General features: G+C 40.6%; 1 protein-coding gene across 6 annotated transcripts in view; it reads right to left on the reverse strand.

Moving 5' to 3' along the window:
• Window positions 1-1,372: 1,372 nt before the first annotated feature.
• The window catches only part of LOC146660891 (transcription factor COE1), a 91,978-nt gene continuing 69,374 nt past the window's right edge, over window positions 1,373-23,976 (reverse strand). Inside the window, exons 11-17 of one of the 6 annotated variants that reach the window (XM_085420935.1) lie at window positions 20,771-20,859; window positions 12,411-12,476; window positions 12,164-12,326; window positions 11,084-11,266; window positions 10,154-10,351; window positions 8,046-8,114; window positions 1,373-6,626 (exon numbers count right to left, since the gene is read on the reverse strand). In XM_085420935.1, the coding sequence (XP_085277061.1) occupies window positions 8,047-8,114; window positions 10,154-10,351; window positions 11,084-11,266; window positions 12,164-12,326; window positions 12,411-12,476; window positions 20,771-20,859 (767 nt within the window). In that variant the 3' untranslated portion in view covers window positions 1,373-6,626; window position 8,046. Of the gene's footprint in view, window positions 6,627-8,045; window positions 8,115-10,153; window positions 10,352-11,083; window positions 11,270-12,163; window positions 12,327-12,410; window positions 12,477-20,770; window positions 20,860-23,976 lie in introns of all 6 variants that reach the window. The other 5 variants (XM_085420934.1, XM_085420933.1, XM_085420938.1 and 2 more) reach the window with 5 other exon arrangements.

A 23,976-nucleotide genomic window follows, 5' to 3' on the forward strand; every position in this document is an offset into this window, starting at 1 on the left:
ACAACTGCTTCCCAGCAGAAAGACTACACACTACAGTGTGGATATGGACATAACTTTCATTTTCATTGTACCAAAGGAAGAGAGCACAATAGTAAAGTTTAAACTGCATCCGGAATGGAAACAACCTCATTATGCTGCTAACACAACTTCATCTGCACAGACTGCATGCTAACGCTAAGCTAGCTAAGATTGAAAGTGATTTTAAAGCTGAGTGAATGCTGACCCCAGCCCAGTAGGCAGAGCCTGAACTTCAACAGGTAACAAAGGCAGTGATGAGCAGTCAGGCTACAGCTTCCATTTCTTCCTCTTCATAATCTTAAAGTAGAATCACTGTGGCGATCGCGTTAAAGTCTCTTTGTGCTGGTTTTCATATTTGCTTTCTGCTGCTGGTTTTGTGTTCATACCTAAACACTAAGAGGATGATCATATGTTTTTCCCTAATCAGAAGAGTGATTTGACCATATAAAAGAAAACTGATGGCATACAAATCTCATTATGCACACAATCTCTCCTTTTATGGTTATGTCCAAAGCAACACTGAGATTTTTTGGTTTATTTTTGTGTAGCAGACTGAAATACTGCTTTTAGCCAAAGGCCAAGGACATAAAATTTAAAATGCAGCCGTGGGGCATGATAAACAAGTCTAGGTATATATTTCTGAAGCTTCCATCGCTCTGCTTTAAATAAATAAACAATGAGGGAGCAAAGCCTGGACTTTCTGGATGTATGCATGCTTCCTTTGTAAGACACCCTCTATTGCCAATATTGGTCAAGTTTCTGTTCAGTGATAGTGTAAAAGGTCATATCAGAGACAGAGTAATAACAATGTCCAGCATTCATCAGTTGCATTAATACTGAGTGTTTTCAGATAACCGGTGGAGACCTGTGTGTTTGGTGGTTTACTGTCACATGACAGCCCGTTATGAAGTGTGGATTTAGGACCCAAATGTAGGATGCAGAATCAGACAAAAGTTAATTCACACTGCACCTTTAATGCAGGTGGATCCATAAGGAAAAACACACAGAATCTAATGGTATCACTTTATAATATGGCCCATGACAAAATGTTTAATTCCCCTAGACTCAAATAGAATTTAAACGTATTTTATTTGAAATTATGATTATGTTCATGATTGCGATTAAATTGGCCTACAAAGACTTATGGGTAAATATACAGTACTAGAATAAATGGTTAATTATCATTATTATAGTTAAGTTTTACCCAAAGAAGAAATAATTATACCGTAAGTAATAGTAAGTACTGTGGTTTTTTTCAGGAAATAATTATACTGCATAATTTCCTTGCATGTGTGTGTTGCGTGTTGCATTCTATGTGGCACTTTAGAGACAGTAACCGACACCTTTTCACAGAGAAGAAAGAACTTTAATTAAATATAGTGAGAGTCAAAAAGTTATTTTACACTTCAAAGTTCAAAATAATGAGAAAAAAATCATCATTATCATCTTTACAGTAGTTTCCTCTGTACTCTTCCCCTCCATACTGATACTGCTGATAACGTGTGTGTAGAAGATGCCCACCACTCTAAGCCCGAACGCAGACAAGCCATGATAAATGGTGTTACTTTTGTTAGACAAGTGCTTTGGATCTTACTTCCTTTAACAAAACGCTCTATTTAGACCTTCCTGTACAGGTATTTATATATGTACTATTAAAAAAAGCAACAAAAAAAACATTCCTCGGCTTTTGAACGTCACTTTTCTTTCAGAGGAAAAAGATGACAGACAGTCACACGCACTCACAGGCACTCCAGAAACAGAACAGTGGTCACCAGACCCATATTTGAGATAAAATAAATAGGTGGCTCATTTGATTTAAAGGGTAAGTGAAGGGAAAGAAGAAAAAGAGGGCAAACATACAGATTTAATATTGCAGGGGGAGGGTGAATGAACAGAGGAAGGAAGCAAAGAGAGGACATAAAACCCGCTAAAGCAGGAGAATTTTCCTTTATCCCTTTCAGCCTTCATTGAGCAACTTTGTTCAATCCTAAAATCCATCAAATGGAAGACAAACACGAATAATCATAAGGACATATTCATAAACACTACATCTACATAATGCAACAAAAAATGGTGCTAACTGTAACAAGAATGGTACAAACGACATGACAAAAAGAAAAACATCCGCCTCCTAACGCAATATAAAAGTACACCATGGCTTGCTTTAGTTTGATTGAAATTAGCAGTGGAAGTATGGCTTTTAACAACAGACACTATAATACAAAAACAAATAAGATTAATTTATAACATTTTAATCGTGACACGAGACAAATAAAATAAGGAACACATCTGCGGCTCTACAGAGGCGATTTTCAGGATTTTCCTTCATTTTTTCAGGGATTTTTCTTTTGCTTCCTGACATCTCAAAGGTTAAATTTTAAGACATTCTACTTGATTTTTTTTAAGTGTTTTTAATCCCAGTTGTCGGGTTTTACTTTACTGACTTACTGGTTACTGCCCCTTGGCTGAGGAGGTGAATGTAAGAATTGAAGCGTTTTAAGTATGTTCTTCCCTGTTTTTTTGTAGTAACATTATGGCATTCTAGGTCCACATCACCCCAGGCTATAATTACAGATGACATCTGTATATTAAATAAGTGATTTTCTGTTCAGTTCAGAATCAAATTCATTTTCAGCTTTCTGTTTGAGGCAATTGCCAAAAGTGATGTCACAACTGCTGGAGCACTCTTTTAGTGTCATTTCAGCTTGTCATACACTTGTCGATTTTTGTACCCAAGGGAGGGGATGGGAGCAGGTTGAAGATATGAGTGAGAGATTCCCAGACGAAGAGAAGAATGAGCTTGAAAAGATGAGACTTTCCAGAGAAAACCTATCCGGTCGTTAAGTGATGACATGACGAATCCTACTTCCGGGCCTAAAGTAGTCTGCATTTAATATGGCTTTTGTGTTGTTAACATGTTTAATGTTATGTATTTTCTTCTATTTAATTTCAAAAAGCTCCTAAAACAGTCAGTGATCACTGTTGATCTCCCTCGGCTTTTATTACCGCTAATCATTTATTTAAGCTCAGTTTTTAAAACCTTAGGATGTAACTACAGCCCAGCCCATGCAGCAGTATATGAATGACTAACCTCGTATTGTGGATGGATTATCTCAGTTGTTCTCCTGGCTGAAGTTTGGTCCTTTAACAGCATCCTGCCATGCGATTACATTTGTTCCTGACCACCCAGAACACTCACGTTAACTTTTATCGAGTGGGAAAAAAAGTTAGCTTGTTTATATTATGCTAACATAGCTGTGTCGCTAGCGGTCACGTATCACATCATTATATACCAGCTAGCCAAACTTCAGTAACCCTACAAACGTCACTGTTGTTTAGTTTTCTGTCTTCATTTATGTTGGAAGTGATAACAGAGCTGTACGTTTTAATTTGTTTCCAAAACTCCACAGTCAGGACATGCTATATTGTATTTAGATAGAAGCTAGCGAGCTAACTTCCTGCTAACTTCTGACTCCGTTAAATGTCATAAATTCCGTTTTCATGGATGCCTGGATGTTAAACTCGGTTGTTACACCTGGTAGAGCAGAACACTGATCATTTTATTAAAGATAAAAGACTTTAGACAATTTTTCAACTCTCAGTAATGCCATAGTGATCGTTTGATATATGGACCTGCAGCGGAGTTTAGGCCCAGACACGGCTAGTGACGTCAGACCAGTGTTGCCAACTCCTCAGTAAGGAAAATCGCTATTGGTTGTCCTAAAAGTCGCTAGAAGTCGCTAAATGACATCATCGCCTAATTTGCATATATGGTCATGCTAATCTAATTGTAACCTATGTTGTTGGAGAGAGAAATAACATCGTGGAAGAGACATAAAGTGAGTAAAAAATAAATGTAAATGCATTTAGAGTTTATTTAGAACTACAAATTAAATTTCTTTTAGCAATTATTGTTTTTTCTTAATGTCACAATTCCAACCCTGCTCCTTTACCCGGGCTTGGACCGGCAAGTGACCGGAAATAGGCACTCTGGTGGAGTTACTTTGTGTGTGTGTGTTTATAAGTAGTTTTAAACCTTGTGATCCACAAAACAGCATAAGAGTAAAAGAGTAAAAGAAGAACTGACTGCATTACAGCACCGGCTGCTTGTTCAGAGTAAAAGAGATACGCGCTTTCACGTCTTTTTTAAGGGGTCTGAAAACTCGCTAAATATAGCAATAAAGTCGCTAAGTTGGCAACACTGCGTCAGACTTAACGACTGGATACCTACGTCATGGCTTTTTGCAAATGGCGGGACCTATCATTCAGGACGAGCACCAATATAAACAGTGACTGGGCCGTTGTGACATCACATTTGACATGTTACACAACCAGTGCAGGGACCATAAAGCATAAACCTGGCTTAAAGATGTGCTTGTGTGTTAAGCACAGACAGATAACTTAAAATGGCATTTTCATTTTTTATGATGTGTGACAAGAAACATCATATTAATAATTGTGGCGTAAGACTGTTTAAGCATAAATGTCTCAAAAAGGGCTTTGGCAAAAATAACATATTTTAAGATTTCAAGACTGTAAAAAACACACACACTGCAGCTAGTTTTTACACAGCGGGCATTTAAGACATGTTGCTGGCTATTTGTTCTGCGCTGCAAAAAATGCCATTTTTTTATACCTCAGGTCACAAATAGTGCAAAATACTGAACCGATGAGTCATCTGAATGAAACATAAACATCAGAATTACAATATGACGTCCCTATCAGGATTACACAATATATCAGGTTTTTTTTTAAATGATGTAACAAAACTATGAATTACAGGTTAGTGATGTCGGCGATCCTTTCATTCTCTATATGTGCATGCACAACTTTTTAATCATTAGTTATTGTTAATTTCTTGCTCTCCTGTGTGTTTTGTCCTCTCCTCCTTCCCTCACCACTAACATATTGCAGCAGTCGGCTGCCACTCCTTAAGCATGGTTCGGCTGGAGGTTTCTTCCTGTTAAAGGGAGTTTTTCCTTCCCACTGTCGCCAAGTGCTTATACATAGGGGGCTGTCTTATAGTTGAGGTTTCTTTACGATCTAAAGCCCCTTGAAGCGAATACTGCTGTGATTTGATGCTATATAAATAAAAATAAAAAACTGAATTAAAGTAACGATTAAGCACAAATACAACTTGGTTCAGGTGGAATGAAGAGCATTTCTTTGTTAGTATTGCATGTTTTCTTGACCTATCCTAGAATCACACTTGTATTACTGCAGTCACTACAAAAACGTAAGCTTTCTTCATTTGAGCGCAGCTGCTGAAAGGTCTAATGTTGCTGTTCTTCTTGCAAGGACTCGTTGGCATTTGTTTTCACAAACACTTTTTGAAAAAAACGATTGTTCTTAATCCTCAGTTGCAATGTTTTGAACTTGACATTTGTTGCAGCGCAGCACTTTTCCCACTCAAGTTTCAAATCAAACTAGATGAGAAAGCAGGCAAGGAAAAAAGAAGCACAATCTGATTGGCCGGCTGATAAAAAAACAAAAAACAAAATAACAAACACAGCAAACCAAAAAAACCAAAGAAATATTTTTCAATTATGACAAAACTCAAGAAAACAAATCTCACACATCTAAATAAAAGTCTAAATTGCAGCAGTCTTTTAAGACATGTCCTCCCTCTCATAGAGGTCTCTGCGGCTGTATGCGTCTCAACCAGTTGCTGTAACAGGGATAATTGAGGGTAGGGGTCAAATCCTGAGCAGTGAAGCTGCTATTGGCACACAAAAATAATGTACTACTGTGTGGGAAAGGATCTGTGATCATTTGTTTCCTTTTTACATGCATCTACTGTCAAATCTATCTTCTACTACAAGTGAAGCAAGTCTGTTGGCTGAAAGACTGAAGATGCAGGACAGATGTATGTAGAGGAGGCTCAAAGTAAACTTCTTAAATGGCTAAAACTGGAGCATCAGATGCGGATAAGAAGCTTCCTCTTTTTTCCTCTTGGCGTGGCAAGGATTTGGCAAAGAGAAGTGAAAGCGTGTGTGAGTGTGTGTCTGGTTTGGCTTGTCTGTGTTGGCTGGATTTGACCCTGTGACTTCATCATCATTTTGACTCATCATCACTTCATCATTATCAGGTATGCTTCACATTTTACTCCTTCATTAAAGACAAAACTTCTTAAATAGAAACCACCTCGTGTAGGTTACAGTTAGAAGATGATTATCACACATAAACTGTTGCGTGAAAAGAAAAAAAAAGTCAACAAACACTCATGGGAGGAAGTGGATTCTCTCCAAAATAAATACACTTCCTGTGTCCTTGGAGAGTTGTAAGAGGCGTGGCCGTTCTCCTATAAAAAGCATCAAGGTGTACAAAGTCTAAACAACTTATTTTCTTGCAAACAGTTTGTTTTTTGTTCTTCTTCTTTTTCTCTCGAAGTTGTTTTGTTGTGTTAGAAAGGGCCTGAGTTGGGTTTGTTCCTTCAAATCGGGACAACTCCTTCCATCGCCGACCAGAGTCAGACTCACACTGAAGCCTCCACCACGATCAGTGAGAGTGTGCTTGGTTCAACTCTCTCTCTCTCACTCACACACGCACACACAAAATCATGCACACACACTTTTACATGGGTGGGACGATCATTCCCGGGATTGCTGCTGGGTGGGAGAAAGAGAAAAAAAAGAGAAAAGAGGGAGAGGAAGGAGGGGAAGAGAAGGAAAAATTAACTGTTAAAAACACAGCCAAATATTTCATCATCATAAAAAATCCCCCCTTTAAATACATCAATATGTTTTCCCATCTGCGCAGCTGTGTGACCGAAGCGACATTTAAAACATCAATAGACAAATAAATCAGTAAAGTGGTGCGGGGACGCATCTTTTAAGCTCACACACATTTAATTATGCGCAGCAACAGTTGGCATATTTTAACTGTACGTTTGTACGTGTGCCTGACAGATTGCATCATGGCATGTGCTGCCTTTAAACCCGAGGGATGGGTGTCAACATGTGAGAAGCAGAGCTCAGCCCAAAAGTGACACACACATACATGTCGCACACACAGAGCCGCGTTTACATCACTTCAGAGGACATTACTTTGGACATTATGTTCACTTCCTGGAGAATTACCCCAACCGTAACCACAACTACTGCTTGCCTGACCCCTACCTTTGCCCTGCACATTATCCTTGGTGGGCCCCTGTTGCTTTGAATACAGAGGTATGTTCCCATGAAATGTGCACAGCAAACTGGAGAAATTATTAAGTGAACAGTTTTTTATTTCACAGTGAGTGAAAACTATCAAGAAAAAAAGGATTAATTTATTTTAGTACCAGCATGACAAAATTGTTTCAGTAAAACCTCCAGTTTTTTCCTTTCAGTCACACACACACACACACACACACACACACACACACACACACACACACACACACACACACACACACACACACACACACACACACACACACACCATGGAGCAGGTAGACTGACTGTAAAAACTGTCAAGAGAGTCGAACAGCTGTCATTGTTGATCGCTCCCTAGTAAGCTGCTAGTGTGTGATCACCCAGTGTCTGTGACAGAGGAAAGTGTGTGTGTGTGTGTGTGTGTGTGTGTGGAGCTGTAAGTGGGATGTGTTTATTTCAGCTGTGCTTTGAGGCTACGCTTTGAGTTCCCACACCCCCGCACATGCTCACTCTACACACACGCTCACATACAGCTACACAAAGCCAGTGATGTTGAGCAATAAATTTTCCACTCCAAATGTCTTTTTTGGGTGGGGGTCTTTGTAAATATCTAACTTCCCATCTTTCTTCCCAGCCAATAGGAAGACAGGGAGGAGTTACCCAGCAAAACAAATTTCTTGATCTGTACACGAGAAGAATGAAGAGTTGGCGATGAGGCGGGAGAGAGGGAAAGAAAAGCCGTACAAGGGTGAAAAAGCAGGAAAGTGTTTGAGCAATCGTTCAGTGGAAGATGTGAAACACGGCAATGGTTGCTTCAGTGAAATTAGTTGAGTAAATGTTCCAATGTAATGAGTTAACAGAGCTGAAGGAAGAATCAGTAGAGGAACATACTTCAGGTGAAGGCCAGGCCTTGTAGAGAGCTGGCTGTTGAGTACTTGCTAGAGTCCACAAATGTTTGATCTGGTAGAGAGAGGAAGGGAGAAATGATAAGGGAAGGGTGGCAGTTCAGAGGAATAATAAAGAGGGGAGGTTAGAAGTAAAAAGAAAAGACAGGAAAAAGAACTGAAAATGTTTTAATCCAAACTATTAAGCAAAACAAAAATAAAACTTAGATACAATAGTTTAAAGTTTAAAAAAAAAAGCTATTTAAATAGTTTAAACGTGGCGTTCTCAAAGTTTTGGTCACTGCTTGCCAATTTACTCTTAGTTACACAGGCCTAGAGACAGCCTGTTGGCAACCATGGCGCTGCTCCCAAAGAGGTATTAAGGTTTCCAGATGTGACAAATGCGCACTTTGTCTGCCATATTGGACATGATACATTCTTCAAATGGCTAGCAGTGGTTGCTGGAGGTTGGTGACTCTCACAAATCACCAAAGTTATTGTTGTTGTCGGTAGTTTTTCACGTTTGTCTGCAAATACTTGCTAACTACTTGCCGAGTGGGAGTACAACGTGAAAAAGTGCAACACAAAATGGTAAAAGAAGGTTTGCCTTCAAAGTAAAGGTTATACCTGTAACCAATATGGTTCAAAACACGTGACATTTACTTTAAAGTCAAACAATCGCCATTTCCAGTTTGCGTTACACTTTTCACAGTTTTGCTACAGTTTGGAAAGTAGCTGGACGGTGTTTGTAGACAAGACCGTCTACAGCAGGGGTAGGCAACTCCAGGCCTCAAGTGCTGGTGTCCTGCAGGTTTTAGATCCCACCCTGGGTTAACACACCTGAATCAAATGATTAGTTCATTACAGGGCCTCTGGAGAACTTCAAGACATGTTGAGGAGGTAATTTAGCCATTTAAGTCAGCTGTGTTGAATCAAGGACACGTCTAGTTCATGAAATCAGTCTATGTGACTGATTTCAACTAGGAACAGGCAGCAACCTCCAGAAACGTTAAACCAGCTGGTTAGGTAGCACATACCTTTCCATAGCAATGGCAAGCTGGCATCAGTTTGCCAACTAGTCTCTAGGCCTGTATGGCTGAGGCCTTGGGGAACCAAAAATATTCTGAGGGCTGCAAATGTTAACATCCAACACAGTTATTTAGCGTTTGTCTGATTTAGGGGAAGGTGGCTGTCATCTTTGTGGTTGTTTATGGCGTTTTAACCTTTATAGAGACTGCAACATTTCTTAATAGCAGCTGTATTTGTAAGTGTTGGATAATGTTTAGTCTGCTATGAAACAGAAGAGAAATGTTGCCTTGGTCTCATTCTGAGCTGCTATATAGCACAATGTGACATGAGCTAGGACTGAAAGAAATACAGCATTGGATTATTTTCTTGTTGCACTTGCAGCTTCATAAAATGCTGCCACTGACCCATTAACTGCACTTTTATAACACTGAATTAAAGTTCCGCGTTTACATTTTCCTTCCTTTTCCAGTCATAAACTTATGTTGGTGTATAAGGGCTATTCTAAGTGGCAAGGGACGAGAACTTTCCAGATTCAACTTAAAGCTTTGGAAGGGATATTTTTATTATTCAAAAGTGGCAAAGTTAAGAGAGGAGAATTAGTTTAGCATTTTTTAAGTTGGATAAGCCTCATTACACCACAGATATTGTTGCCTGTAGTGTTTCAGGCCTGTAGCGCAGAAAAGAGAAAATTAATACTAATGAGTGAAAGTCATTTTAGCCCAGAATCACCTTATTACCATAAGCATGCAGACTCTCGAGACTCTGACTTTGAATTGAATCTATTTGGAATAGCATTGTACCCATTTTCATTACAATCCAGTCAATAGCTCTTCCGTTATTTCACTAATAAACAGGAACGCCACAGGGGATGTTGGGACCAGTTTGGACCAAAGAAACTCATTAATCTAAAATATTTAACCCTAAAACAGTGTGTGCATGTGCTCACAATGCAGTAAGGATCTGAGAGGAGTTAGAGGATGATGTGACAGACTAGTTGAAAAAACAGGAACGAAATCATCCTAAACTCATGTGCTGGGGAAAATCCTACCTCGAAGCACCATATGATAGACTAACATGCTAAATTACCTTGAAGCCCGTTGCCGTTGGCACTGGTGCAGGAGGATGGAGGGGACGACGAGGGCCTGACTACCGGAGCAAAGGCGGACTTTTGTTTAACTGCTGCTGACACCATGTTGGCTGGAGAGAAGGAGAAGACACCAGAAGAGGAGGAGCAGTTGGAGGGAAGAGAGGTGGAGGAGGCCATAGTAGGACTGGATGGAACAACTGGAGAGACAGGAGAGAGCAGACAGAAATTAAAATAAAAATGATTAAAGCTTCAGAAACTAATAGTTGATTCTCTTTTGAATGAAATGGGAGCACCTTCTTCCCTATTTGAGATATAAAGTGTGCTCATGGTGTGCAAATACAGGCAAAATTTGCTTTTCATTGTAAACAAATCAGGTTCCAGAGTTGTCAGATGTCCATCTATTGCATGTGGCTTAAAATGAACTTCATGGGAAGTGTCACCAGATGGTTCCAGTCTTCCAGTTTACTCTTCTCAAACAAAAAAATCTCGCTTCTCTCTACGTGGCTCCACTCTTCCCTCCCTCTCTGCTTTTTTTTTTGGTCTTTCCTTTCTGCTAAATGGAAATAGGATGCAATTAACCAACAGAGGGAGAAGAGGTGTGGCTGTCAGATAAAAGGCACTCTGGGAAGGAGGGAAGAGATGGACGGAGGACAAAATGGAGCGATGAGCCGTGAGTTGGTGATTGTTTTTGAAGACGCTGTGACAGAAAGCCCCATGGGGGAATCTCCACACAGCACATCTGAGACTTTCACTTTCTGTCCACAGGCATTTTGCGCGTGCGCGGTTCAGTATGCGTTTGTATGTGAGTGCATGGTGCTGCTTTCATCTGTGAGTCTGAAGGTACTGATGGTGTATGTGGGCAGTGTGGAGGACCTGAAATTAAATGGCAGCGGTGCAAACACATTGTAAAGGTGCACAGATCCACTCACTAGCATAAGGCGAGTTGGCTGCAGAGCCATTGAGGAAAGTGGGCGAGCCTCCCAGGTTGGTCATGCCGGTGTTGTTGGCGTAGCCATTCATGGTGCTGGTGACTGAGGTGTAACTGGTCTGCTGAGGTGTGGAGCTGGGCACGTAACCGTGGGGTGACACACTACTGCTGCTGCGCACAAAACCTGCTGGAAATACGGAAAAAGGACTGAAGTGATGCTAATTAAAATAATTTATAATACACATCTCCACACACGGGAAGTTTCAATTTAGCATTTTCCTGGTTGCAGAACAGAACTCCACAGAAAGTGGAACAGTGGAAGCATGGAGTGTGTGGACATTGAAGATTTCCAGGGCTTCCAGTGTAGCCAAAGAACAGACTTCCCGTTCCATGTATTGTTCTTTTTTTATAAATTAAAATTTAAAATAGTGAATAAACAAAACTAAATTGGCAATGGGCCTGAGGTAGAATTTCAGAAAATGAAACCCCTCTTTTGCTTTGCACAGTGATTTTTTGTCCTTGCCAAGAGGAAGATTGACATGGTTTGGACATGTGCAGAGGAGGGAAAGTGGATATAATGGACATAGGATGTTGAATATGGAGTTGCCAGGCAGGAAGAAAAGAGGAAGACCTCAGAGGAGGTTTGTGGATGTAGTGACATGCAGAGGTTTGGTGTGACAGAGGAGGATGCTTGGGATGATCCACTGTGGTGACCTCTAAATGGAGCAGCCTAAAGAGGAAGAAGATGTAGCTGAAGCCTGTTTAAACATGATTGGTCAGTAGGTCAGGTAGCTCCAAACAGAGACCAGAGATTTTGAGTCTTGCCTTCAGATTCTGTATATAAATATATATAATAAATATATATGTTTATAGAGATTAAATACTATGGGATGGCTGATAAAGAAACAAATATCCTGCCTTTGATTTAAAACCAAAAATTACAAAGTTCCCTGTAAACCAATTTTAAACATGTCCCTGCAAATATGTAATAAAATGAGCTCATATGGTGTTTTTAGGCTGCGCTGTAGCGATGTTAAGTATTTAATGGCAATTACTAAACAGCATGATGACAAATTCTTACCCTGATTGGCTTGTGAGGGTTCGGATACGTTGACGGACAGCTGCCCGGTGAAAGAGTTGACTCCCATCATGCCACTGTGAGTTGAACTGGAAAGCTGGGTGTGACCTCGAGGAACGCTGTAAAGAGCTTCTGCGATGTCTGCTGCACGTTTGAGGATGATCTCCTGCAGGAAGAAGAAAGCGCTTTAGAATAAACACAATGGCAAAGTACTGATTTCCCTCTTTCCATGCGGTGTGTGTATGTGTACCTGGTTATTATGAGGCAAACCATAGAGGGCTTCCACCAGGTCTGCTGCTCTCTTCAGAATGACCTCCTGACACAAAGAGAGAGAAAAGTTGAAGACAGCAGCACGTATTACAGTTAATCACCTGTAACTGTCTCCTTCTTTCTACTTACATTTCCTTAAGAGACGGGAAGTATGAAAAACCTTGAATCCATAAAGTAAAATTGAGCTTCACACACATGAAGGCACACCCATAATTTCCACTTATAATAGTTGCTAAATGATACACATGTGCATTCCCTTTCCCCTTACTTCACATCCATTTTACCATCTACTCACGATAAACAAATTGCTCCTCAGTCCTTTTAAAGGCAGATTACCTGCTGTCAAGTCAAGTGCTTTTATGTGCCTGTGCATCTTAATGACATCTTAAGGTGACAGGTATTTAAAATATACTCTGAAGTCAATCTAAAGTGCTGCAGGCTCTTCTGCTGTGCATCTCTGTTCAAAATAGACCACAGTGTGAGTAGTTTTGGTCTCGTGCTGCTCTATTTGTTTAACAGGCCAGGTGACCAATAAAGCCAGATTAAGCTAGTTTTCATTCACATTTTCTGGATCTTGTGATGGAAAGTGCAATCAGTTATTTGAGGATTTGATGCCTTCCCCTCCCCCACTTGTTCATGTCAGTCCTCCCCACACCCTCCCCTTCCTCTGCTTTCCTGGTCCAGCTTCAAGTGTTTCTCCTCCACTTCCTTTTTGCCATTTTGCACACATGCTGGGAATTGTCTCCTCCGTCTTCCACTCCCTTTTGCTCTTTTGCCAAGCCTCTTTATTGTTTCTCCTTGCTTCCTCACCCGCCCGCCCTCTTGGTTTCTTCCTCTTTCTCTCTGCGCCCACCCCGGGGTCTAAGGTGTCTTGTTTAACAGTTAATGTGTTGTCGTTTCCACAGCGTGAGGCTGCCCGGTGACAGAGAGAAAATTACTCTGTGCTTCACAGTATTAACCTGCACCGTGTGACACGCTCACACACGTACTTACAGTTGGCTGCATGTGTGCTCTCCTGCGAGTTTGTGCCTGGTGGAACATATTGCCTCTCCATCAGTGTGTGTCTGTGTGTGCGTGTGTGAGGTCACAGAGCCAGTCAGCAGTTTTAGTGTGCCTGTCCACGGTGCTAAATTCAATCTCTTACACATTATTATGGTCTGGCTGCCTCTCTGTTAACCTCTCATTATTAGACTGGTGAGCTGAGACACACACACACACACACACACGCACGCACGCACGCACGCACGCACACACACACACACACACACACACACACAGAAATCTGATCCTGACTGTTCGAGTGGTTCCAGTAAGGCCAGTAGCTGATAAACGGGAAGGAAAGATGATCCTCTGGTAACATCATCATTATCAGGTCTGCAGGCTTTGGCTGCTACGTGATTCAAGTGTCTGGAATCGATGCACTCTGAATACTTTGTTCATATTTAGACGCACACATACATCACCTAATTAATCTTTCAGGTTGTGCTTGTCCGTAAATAGGAAAGTATGTTCGTCAGATTACCTCCTGGCTAATACAGATAAGTAACACTTCCAGCTACGTTTAGCTGACGTGAATGAGACTTAACGGGTTGTCAAAAAGCCCAACGATCCAGTTTTGACGTCCTATGGGCCTCGACAGCCTGCAGCCGCTTCAGAAACTAGGTAAAAAGTTCAAATTTGCTTAAAAAGTTGCACATGTCTAAATATTCCAGGTTTCCGTTTAAAAACTGCTCATCTGGTGATTTACATGTAAAAGTTTAGGTACAGAGAGTGGACTTTATTACTTATTTCCATAATCCTGTCCAAGTTTAGATGTTTGCATGGATGTTTTTGACATGCAAATCACCAAATCAAAACTCACTGGGGTGTTTTTGGATCAACCACCTCCTTCGTGTTTCTGCCCATCAACTGCTGTCTCGGCTTACTGCGGATAATGATGAATTATGACAAGTGATGGAAACCATCTCTGAAATGTTTACTTGTTAACCATGAATCCTTTTGTTTACTTTAATTGCTGCAATAAAGTCCAATTTTACAGCTTTTTATCTCTGCTTGATTCTTTCTTGATCATGCCACATTTCATCTATTGTCAGGTATTTATGGAATATATACCTGACAAGCACTCATTTGTCATTTCAATTTTGTGTGTTTGTGTTTTGTCACTTTTCCAACTCAACATTGGATCGAATAAAGGATGCAAGTCCTTGATTGAGTTTATATAACTGCTTCTCCAGACTTTTGTAACCTTTAGCATAATCTATTCCTGTCTGTTTCGGGTAAAAATGCAGACAAACAGTTCGTCTGCCAGACTCACAGAGAGAGAGAGAGAGGCGGGAGGTGAGCTAAAGGGAAGGCAGATCTGCTGGCAAAGAGAAAGAATAACAGGAGGTGTCTAGGTGCTTTTACTGTCTGAGTTATGACCAGCACTAATGCGATAACCATACATTACACACACACGCAGACACACACATGTTGTATGCATTAGGACCAGGAAATGCTGAGCCGAGTCTCTGCGGGGTCAGATGTGTGTGTAACGTGCGTGTGCCAGGCCGGCACAGACACGGCACACACATGACTTATTCCTCCCTAATGCTGGCACATTAGCTGCCCGATCCGCTTCTAATGCGCCATTAGGGATGCCGTACATGCAGGGTCACACCTCGCAGTGAGATGATGTCATACTTTACATGTGGACTCACGGGAGATATCAGGTCCGATCACACACAGATACAGAGGTACTAACGTGTTCACTCATACACACGTCCTTTAGGGAGCGTTTCTTCTCTTGCTAAAAACGCTGCCAGATAGTGTTAGTACTCGAGGCTTCAGATTTTATTTCTTCTCATGGGTGGTGAGGTGGTGTCAACAAAGATATGTGTGACACACACACGGATTTAGAGTAGTTTCAAATATGTGTGTTCATGCATCACCACAGTTACTCATAATGGTGATGCTGATGACATGACCTCAGTTATGTACGACATCATCAAAAGGAGTTGCATAGCAATGTCAGCTGAGTGAGTCACCAGAGGAAGTCACCACTCTTACAAGGGTGACACATACTGGTCAACCTTTAAAACCATGAACACCCAAAACCTGAACTTAAGGAAAAGAGAGAGACGTGTCTGTGTCGAATGATCCAACAAAAGGAAAATATGCTTCCCAAATAACCGTTTACCAAGAAAAGAAATGTGTGAACTGCACCAATTCACTTCCATTACGACACTGAAGCATCACCTGTTCATGTCTCTACCTTATAACATATACCACCATCATTGAGGTGACTGTTGTTGTGATTTGGCTCTAAGTAAGACTGAATTGAAGTGAATTTGTGGACTTTACTTTTGAAGCCTCGAGTTGAGCGTCGCGTCACACCATGAGGGAGGAAGAGGCAGAAACACTGCATTCTCGGGTCCACCCTAAAGCAAACCCAGACTTATCATCTTTTTTACTCTAGCAGGGAGGATAATTTTCAAAATGAACTTAATGAAACTTAATAGAAAAGTTTTTACTGAGGTAAAACATCGAGTGACGACTGAGCAATCACTCACACAGATGACGAGCAGTGGGTGGGTGATGTGCACATGCAAAATTTGGCCCTTGATTTTACAAAATGTATCTATACCCCAGATAAGAAGCAAGATTATTATCTGAACAAATATAACCTTAAAATGGCGATCTGATGGGGAATTCTCATAACTATTCTTCAGGTTTTATGAATTAAAACCAGGTTAATGTTAAAAACGATGGAAACCACTATAGAAAAGTCGCTGACTTTTCAAAATAAAATGACACTCGTGATGTTGAAAACACAGCCTACTGTATGTGTCTTCAGGCGTAACGGTCCATATGTGCGTCGCTGTGTACAGAAAGTGTACGTGCACGTACATATGGCTGGATGTTGAAGAGATCACAGTGACACAAACTGGCAGCTGAATATTGCTGTGTGTTTGTGTGTGTGTGTGTGTGTGTGTGTTTGTGTGTGTGTAGCCAACAAAATCCCCTGAATGTTCACTGAACAATTATCGAATCGGCTGTCCACTGGTAATCCTCTCACACACTCCACTGCCCCGTCTGTTTGTCTGTCCGTCTGTCCGTCTGTCTTCTTTTTAGGCCTGGAAACAAACTCCTATAACTTCGATAAATGGGCTGATCGATTCTCAGGATGAGCAGCCAAGACTGTGGTGTGTGTACACGTGTGTGTGTCTGCATGTGTGTGGCTCTGGCGCCAACCGAAACACCCCCACTATATTCCATCGCCCAAACTTATTTCGCTCACCTGCTCACATGCACATACTCGCCATCATTATAACCATTTTCATATTGTTCTCTTATGTATCCAGCATCGCACTAACAGATAAGACAAATCCCCATGCAGTCCCTCCCTCTCTCTCTCTCTCCCTCTCTCTTTGGTGAGCAGCAATAATGAAGTCTCAGTTTGATCGACCACACGGCTACAAAATGATGAATTACCCAGCGACGGCCACACACATGCATCACACGCACAAAGACACACTCACACACAGAAGCAGATACAAGCATGTGCGATGAACCTTGATCTAAAGTGGGAGCACTGACGGTATAACACAGTTAATAACAAAGAAAGTACAGACTGTATTCAAATAAAGTCTGGCTTTAAAAGCTTTCTGTCATCAGAATGATCTCTTTCTTTTTTTTGTAAATTGGCTCCACAGTGCTGTAAGCCTCAGAGAAATGCATGAACAGAGGTGAGGGGGAGATGGGATTGTACACTTGTTTTTCTCAGACTTTTGTCAATCATTGTCTAATTTCAAAAGTGATCTGAACTCATTTGCCATGTTTTTCACCCTTTACCCTGTGCCTGAAGAAACTGTGACATGTCCCTTGGTGAACAGACGCTTATTATCTTAAACCTCACTTCTCATGCTCCCGAAGAACTTCATCTTGATCTCACCATGACTGAAAATCTCTGGGAGATGCTTCATGTTTGGCTTTGATTAATTCTTTATCATCTGTTGCTTCAGTGTGACACCTGATCAATGCATGGCATTACTTTGGTTGCTCTGATTGTAGCTTTATATAAAAATATTTTCCATGGCTTCAATAATGAGCCTGACCAGTTTTGATGGGAGTAAAAAAATAAAATAAAATGAAATAAAAAAAACAGGCCAAGAAAAAAATACTTTATAGTGCTTTGGGGTCAGATGTGATAATATTTGGTTCTAAAGGTATTTATGGATACATTTATTTGCTCAGCGTGCTCATTTGTTTTTTTTTTAACTGACAAACTTAAGCCAAAAAAAGAAAATATGTCAACTAAGGCCGAGATAAGGCAAGATTGTTCAACTCCCCCTTTAAATATTTCACTTTTCATCACTTTTCTCATGAAGAGTTTTTTGGATTAAGGAATGCACACCTGCTATGTGCAAGAAGAAGAAACAGAAGAAAAAACTTAATTAGCATCCAGTGTTGCCAGTTAGTTAAGTGGCAATTTTGTCACATTACCAGCATATTTTGCAGAAAGCTTCAACTCAAACACAGCAGATTTTTCAGTGTGGTCTAAGTTTATTATTCCCCCCCTTTTCGATTTCATGTGAAACACAACAAAACAAGCTGGAAGCATTATGTATTACATGTTAGCAGGGCGTGTCTCTTGCTCACAAATTAAGCAGAAAGTCCGATTATGCTTGAAAAAGTGAGTCAGTCACTTCTCTGACTCAGCCTTTACCAGAAGCTCCTACTAACATCACTTATGGTATTGCACGCTTCAGGTTGCAAACCTCATTTCCTGCACAGATTTTTCTGCAGCACTTATTGCATTTATAGTAAGCTGAAACAGGACAGGCCTGCTCAGAAAAGCTTTTAAAAGAGTTAAATCTTCTCTGATGGGCTGGCTTCATTCCTCATATCCATCCCTGACTGCGATAACTTTTTGCACAATGTATGCTGTATTTATGTTAAGCCTTAAAAATGCAAAACACATTTTCAATCTGCCCAGTGCAACACAACAAACAACAAATGGACCATAGGTAATGAGTTACACTGAACTATCTTAGAATTGCCTGCATACGCAGACCATTAAAGAGGTGCCTGTTTAACCAGTGCAAAAATATACTGAAATTAACTGTTCCTATTCTTGAGAAGTATTGAACCATTGGCGTCATGGACCAGGAGAGTGACTCACAACTCACAACTCACAACTCACAACTCACAACAGTGAGCTGCATAATATCCCATTGTTTGGGTTGTAAATTGATTTAAATGTATTCTTTAAAGCAGTGACTTGAAAAACTTGTCCAAATAACAATCATACTACTATATCACCCATGATTAAATGGTTAAGACAAAATGTTGATGGTCATACCCCTACAGCTGCGATCCATCCTCAGACAAGACTATGAATATTTGTGCACGGTGAATATAGTATAGGTTTGAGTAGGGAAATAGCATGGTTATGGGATAAAGCGAAGATAGAGTTAGGCGGCAATGTTAAGAACAGATTGTTGCTACCGTAGATTACATGGACAAAAGTACTGGGCTGCACCTCTTAGATCCTACATCTGAATTACATTTAATTTTAGATGTTTTTCGGTCCATTGTCACTGCTGTATAAAATCAAGCATGTTCTAAAGAGCTCACTGAGTTTCAGAGTGGTACTGTAGTAGGATGCCACCAATGCAACAAGTCAGTTTGGGAAGTTTCCACAGAAACTCAGACACAAAGTGACAGACCGGGTAAAGTTACAGAGTGGGGCTGCTGAGTGCTGAGCTCCAGTGCATAAAAACTGCTAACGCTCTGCTGATTCAAAAGCTGATAAGCTACAAACCCCCTTCAGCATTAAAATCAGCACAAATAACGTGGTCTAGGAGCTTCATGACATGGGTTTCCATGTTCGAGCAGCTCCTGGGGGTGTTATCACCAAACTAAAGCAGAACTTTTAGGAGAAAGTCTTTCCACTTGGCAGTCATCTTAAAAAGCCCCTGGGGAGTTATCAGCAACAAGGACAAACTTTTATCTCATTGAAAAAGGAGAAAGCTACAACTTTAATCTTAATGATCAGTTATATCAAAATGCATGTATGGAACTATTGCTGATATCTGAGAAAAGTTACTGACTTTGCCACAAATAAGGTTTTAAAAGTTTTCCCGCCTTAAAGGTCACATTTTGTACTGTACATGTGACCATTTTTTTTTTTTTAAACTATTTTACACCTTAATTTATGGCGCAGATATTATCTGTGTCTCTGGCTCATCTCAGCAGAGCACTGTAAACCTTAAGAATAAGAAAAAATGATAATTACACTCAGCTACATGTTCACTATGACATCCAGGACCCCATCCAGGGTGGCTGTAGAGCAGGCTGTAGGTAGTAGAGCAGGTCACCTACTATAAAGAAGGTTGATGTTTTGATCCTCATCATCTCATTTCTAAATTTGACCGTACTGTAGGTTTATTAGCTTTTAAGCAACAGTGAGCTCATTACTGTTTACCATAAGTGAAAGCAACAAATCCACCAGTTATGTTTATTGCGTAACGTATTGAACACGTTCCCACGGTGATGGTGGACATTACATCTGATTGATAACACATGTGGTTGATCCAGGGTGTCACCATGACCGTGATGACACAGCTGTATCACCACATCCATCACATCGTGACCAGCGCCCACTCTTTGATGATGTCACAGCAAAGACAGCCAATCATGGACTAGTTCCAGCAGGAATGGCGAACCAATCAACAGCAGCTGTTTACAAGGGCATGACCTCTGCCTTCACAGATACACAATTTCAGACTTGAAACAGGTCGACTTGTGAACACACACACACACACACACACACACACACACACACACACACACACACACACACACACACACACACACACACACACACACTTTGAGAGAAGTCATCCTGCATGTACAGAGCAAGATGACAGAGTTTGGTATCAAAGCGGAGCTCATCGTTTGGTGCTAATTGTTTACATCTGCTGAACCTTTAAACACGCTGCTTGATCTCCAGCTGATAAACAAATAATCAGATATGACCCTCTGATCTGGAAGAGACTCAAGCACTCACCCTGTAAATGTGGAGCTAAGAAACTGACACACAAAGGGTTCACAAAGAGGTAAAAGAACAGCCCACAGGAGATTTAAAAACACATATTCTCGTCAGAAATATAAAAAACAAGCATATACAAAGCAAATAAAATATAAGCACAAAGTTCTTTCATTCACATCTTTGTAAAGCTACAGTTTCTGTCCTTTTTGAAATATCCCTAAACAAAAGACAAGTTCTTGTTTTATTCTAAGTCCAACAAGCTGTGGTACAAATGGGCAAGTTGTGAATGTGAACTGTTTCGGTACCTTTGGCAGCCTCTCAGGGTCACCAGGGTGCCGAGGAATGACCTTCTGTAGCCTCTGGAAGCCGTAGTCGATGGTAGGTTCGTTTAACGCTGGAGAGGACAAAGAGAAACAGAAACAGAGGGAATAAGTAATATGGAAATTTCCTGAGAACAACTGGAAACACTCCATCTCCAGTGTTGACATCATGCTGCACTTGTGGGTGTAGCTGGAAAGTTTTCTGACATAAACCCATAACTCAATAACTGGGAGTTTAAATCTTTCAACTTTGCACCTGCATTGAGTGTTTATTCAGCCAATCAGTGGCTACAGAAACAAGCTGTGGACACAACTCTAAATCACTACCTGTTAAATTCATGCTGCAAGCTTGTCAGCACAAAGTGCCACTTTACACATTATATTTGTGTCCATCTAAATCCATCTTTCAGGCTAGACCTCCACCAACTCCTGCTGGATATTACAGGCTCACTCTAATATGTCCATCACTTAGCTGCTAACAGGAGGGGAAAGCACTTTATGGCTCTTTATTACCTTCAAATTTCACGACTGGATCTTACCACTACTGTACGGAGGAGGAGGATGCTTTTTTCAGATTTCAGGTTTTTTTTGGTGCAGGAGTCTCTTTGGAACTGATTCAACCAAGCGACAGCCAACGACCTCCATCAACCCTCACCAACAAGTCAGGGAAAACAGATTTTTATCCCTAGCTACTGGAGGCTAAAAGGGGTGCCCCAACTAGTCTTTAGGCCTTAGACTTGGTTTGCTAAAAATAAAATACTCATCTGGTAAAGGCAGACCTAATTCATTTTAGCCCTCAGATAGATATTGTGGGTCTCTGTAGCTACTTGCTTCTGTATATGTTCCTGAAGGGAGTCTCAGAGACAGGTAGTATTTATCTATTTTACTCTAAATTATGTGATAGACATGCAAGTCATGTAACTCATATCTTAATATAAAAACACAGATTGCATCCTTTAAAAAGCACTTTACCACAATCCCAAAGGCTTCCTGTCACAACAACAACAATATTGTAGCTTCTTTACCACATTTTTTTATAGGCTACACATGTATGATAAGATTTTCCATCAGCCTTTCACTTCTTGTTCCACCATCTGCTGTTTCTAGAAATGTCAGCTTTGCTTTTTTCCATGTGCTTTTAACCACTTTTACGGTCTGAAGCAATTTTGCTGATTTGCAGCAAAATCCCACTGGTGTCATATATTGTAAAATGTACAACTAGGGACTGGTCATGAACCTTGAGAGATAAAAACAGAGCTCACTCTCACCTCTTGCTTTAAGTCATCAGGAAGATGACTTTCCTACAAGATTTACATTTAGCAGAATATGTCTGTGTGTTTCTTGGGGGCAAAGTCAGACAATAAACTCATATTTGTGTAAATTAATGGTGATTTACGATAAACCAAAAATTCAAAGGCCTTCCCATTCATCGCCTCAACCTCCTAGTAGTTCAGCGGATAAATGATAAGTCAAAAGATGCTATCCTTTTCTCAAAAACAACAAGTTAGAGTAGCACCTTTAATGCTCTTGTTGCCGGTGCTCAGCCTGAGCGCGCATAAACAGACAGAATCACAACATCTATGGCAATCAGCACGGGGAGATCTCACTAGAGAGGAGAGAGGATGACATCTCATTTTGTGACATTTTGTCCCCAAGGAACATGCTGGTATCAAGAAGCGTTTTTTGGGGGGTTTTTCTGGCAAAACTGGGTTGGAAAATAATGAACCTGCTCAGCATGAGCCAACAGAAGCCTGGAAGTTAGAGATGAGGGCTTGTGACTGAGAGGTCGGCAGTTCAAAATCGGGCTGGGAAACTGTAACTGAGAAAAATACATCTCTCAGCAACTACTGTGGATATTCTCCCGAAGCAGAACGCTGTTAAATGTTGAATGCTTGACTTCAGATTTTAAATTTATAAAACTTGAAGAAAACCTAGCTGTTAAGAAAACGTGATGAATTAAAGCTGAATTGTGTTTCTTCAGATGCATGTAAGAGAACAAAAACAGGCCAAACAGACCTGTTTCTTTTATGCCTTTATTCTACACTCTGGGCATCACATGGGACTATAACGTCACTGAGTAGCAACATCAAATTCAAGTTTAAGATCACCGGTCACTTTATCAGACACACTAATATCAGGTATGACTCCCTTGTGTCTTCTGAACTGCTTTAAGTCTTCACGGCACAGATTTAACAAGGTGCTGGAAACATTTCTGAGAGATTTTGGTCCATATTGACATGACAGCATCAAACAGTTGCTGCAGTTTCATCCATGATTTCAATCTCCCTGTTCCATCACATCCCAAAGGTGTTTTACTGGATTGAAATCTGTTGACCGTGAATGCCATTTGAGTACAGTCAACTTATTATTATATTCAAGAAAGTAGTTTGAGATGTTTTGAACTTTGCAACATGGCGTGCTATTGTGCAAAGAAAAAGCCATCTGAAGATGGGTACACTGTGGTCATAAAGGGATGGACATGAGGCTGTGACAATGCTCAGTTGTCATAGTGTCCCCTAAGCCTTTACATTACCACAGCTGCCATGAACAGCTAAACTTCAGCAGGTCGTCTTGACCACATCTACAATCCTTAAGGCATTAAGGTGCTTCCATGTGTTTGGCTGATCAGATATTTACTTTAATGAGCAATTGAACATATGTCCCTGATGGCAGTGAGTATATTTCTGCACCACTATTTGAGACATCTACAGTTGCCTTGCATAGTTTTAGCTTTATTTATTAAGGTTTTACCTCTGCAGAGCTACATAAATATAATCTACAATAAATACATACATACCTTAAAACATAAGCATTAACTCTGGGGAGGCGGCCCAGTCTAACTGATATTACACTGCCATTATTAATGGTAGCAGACCTGATAGAGTGCAGGCGGTTAATGCAAATATGTGCAGAGATGGATAAACCTGGTGCAGTCGCTAATGGTGTCAAAAGCACTTGTATGATAATAACACTGCAGGTGTATAATCTAAAGGGTTTTAAAGAGCGTTTAGTGTTCACTTTAATGTCCCAATTACAGCCCTCTGCAGTCTTTACACAATCAATATGTCACTCAAGTAGAGACATGAAAGCTCTGTCAGTCAGGATGACGGCTTTAAAGGATTTTCTGTGTTTATTTATATGTGCTGAACATGTGTCTTCACCCCATTTTTCGACCCATGTATGCTTAAGTT

The sequence above is a fragment of the Rhamphochromis longiceps genome, linkage group LG10, assembly GCF_057381845.1.
Source record: "Rhamphochromis longiceps isolate RC_006_pf linkage group LG10, R_longiceps_female_GT1.1, whole genome shotgun sequence".
NCBI classification, from domain to species: Eukaryota; Metazoa; Chordata; class Actinopteri; order Cichliformes; family Cichlidae; genus Rhamphochromis; species Rhamphochromis longiceps.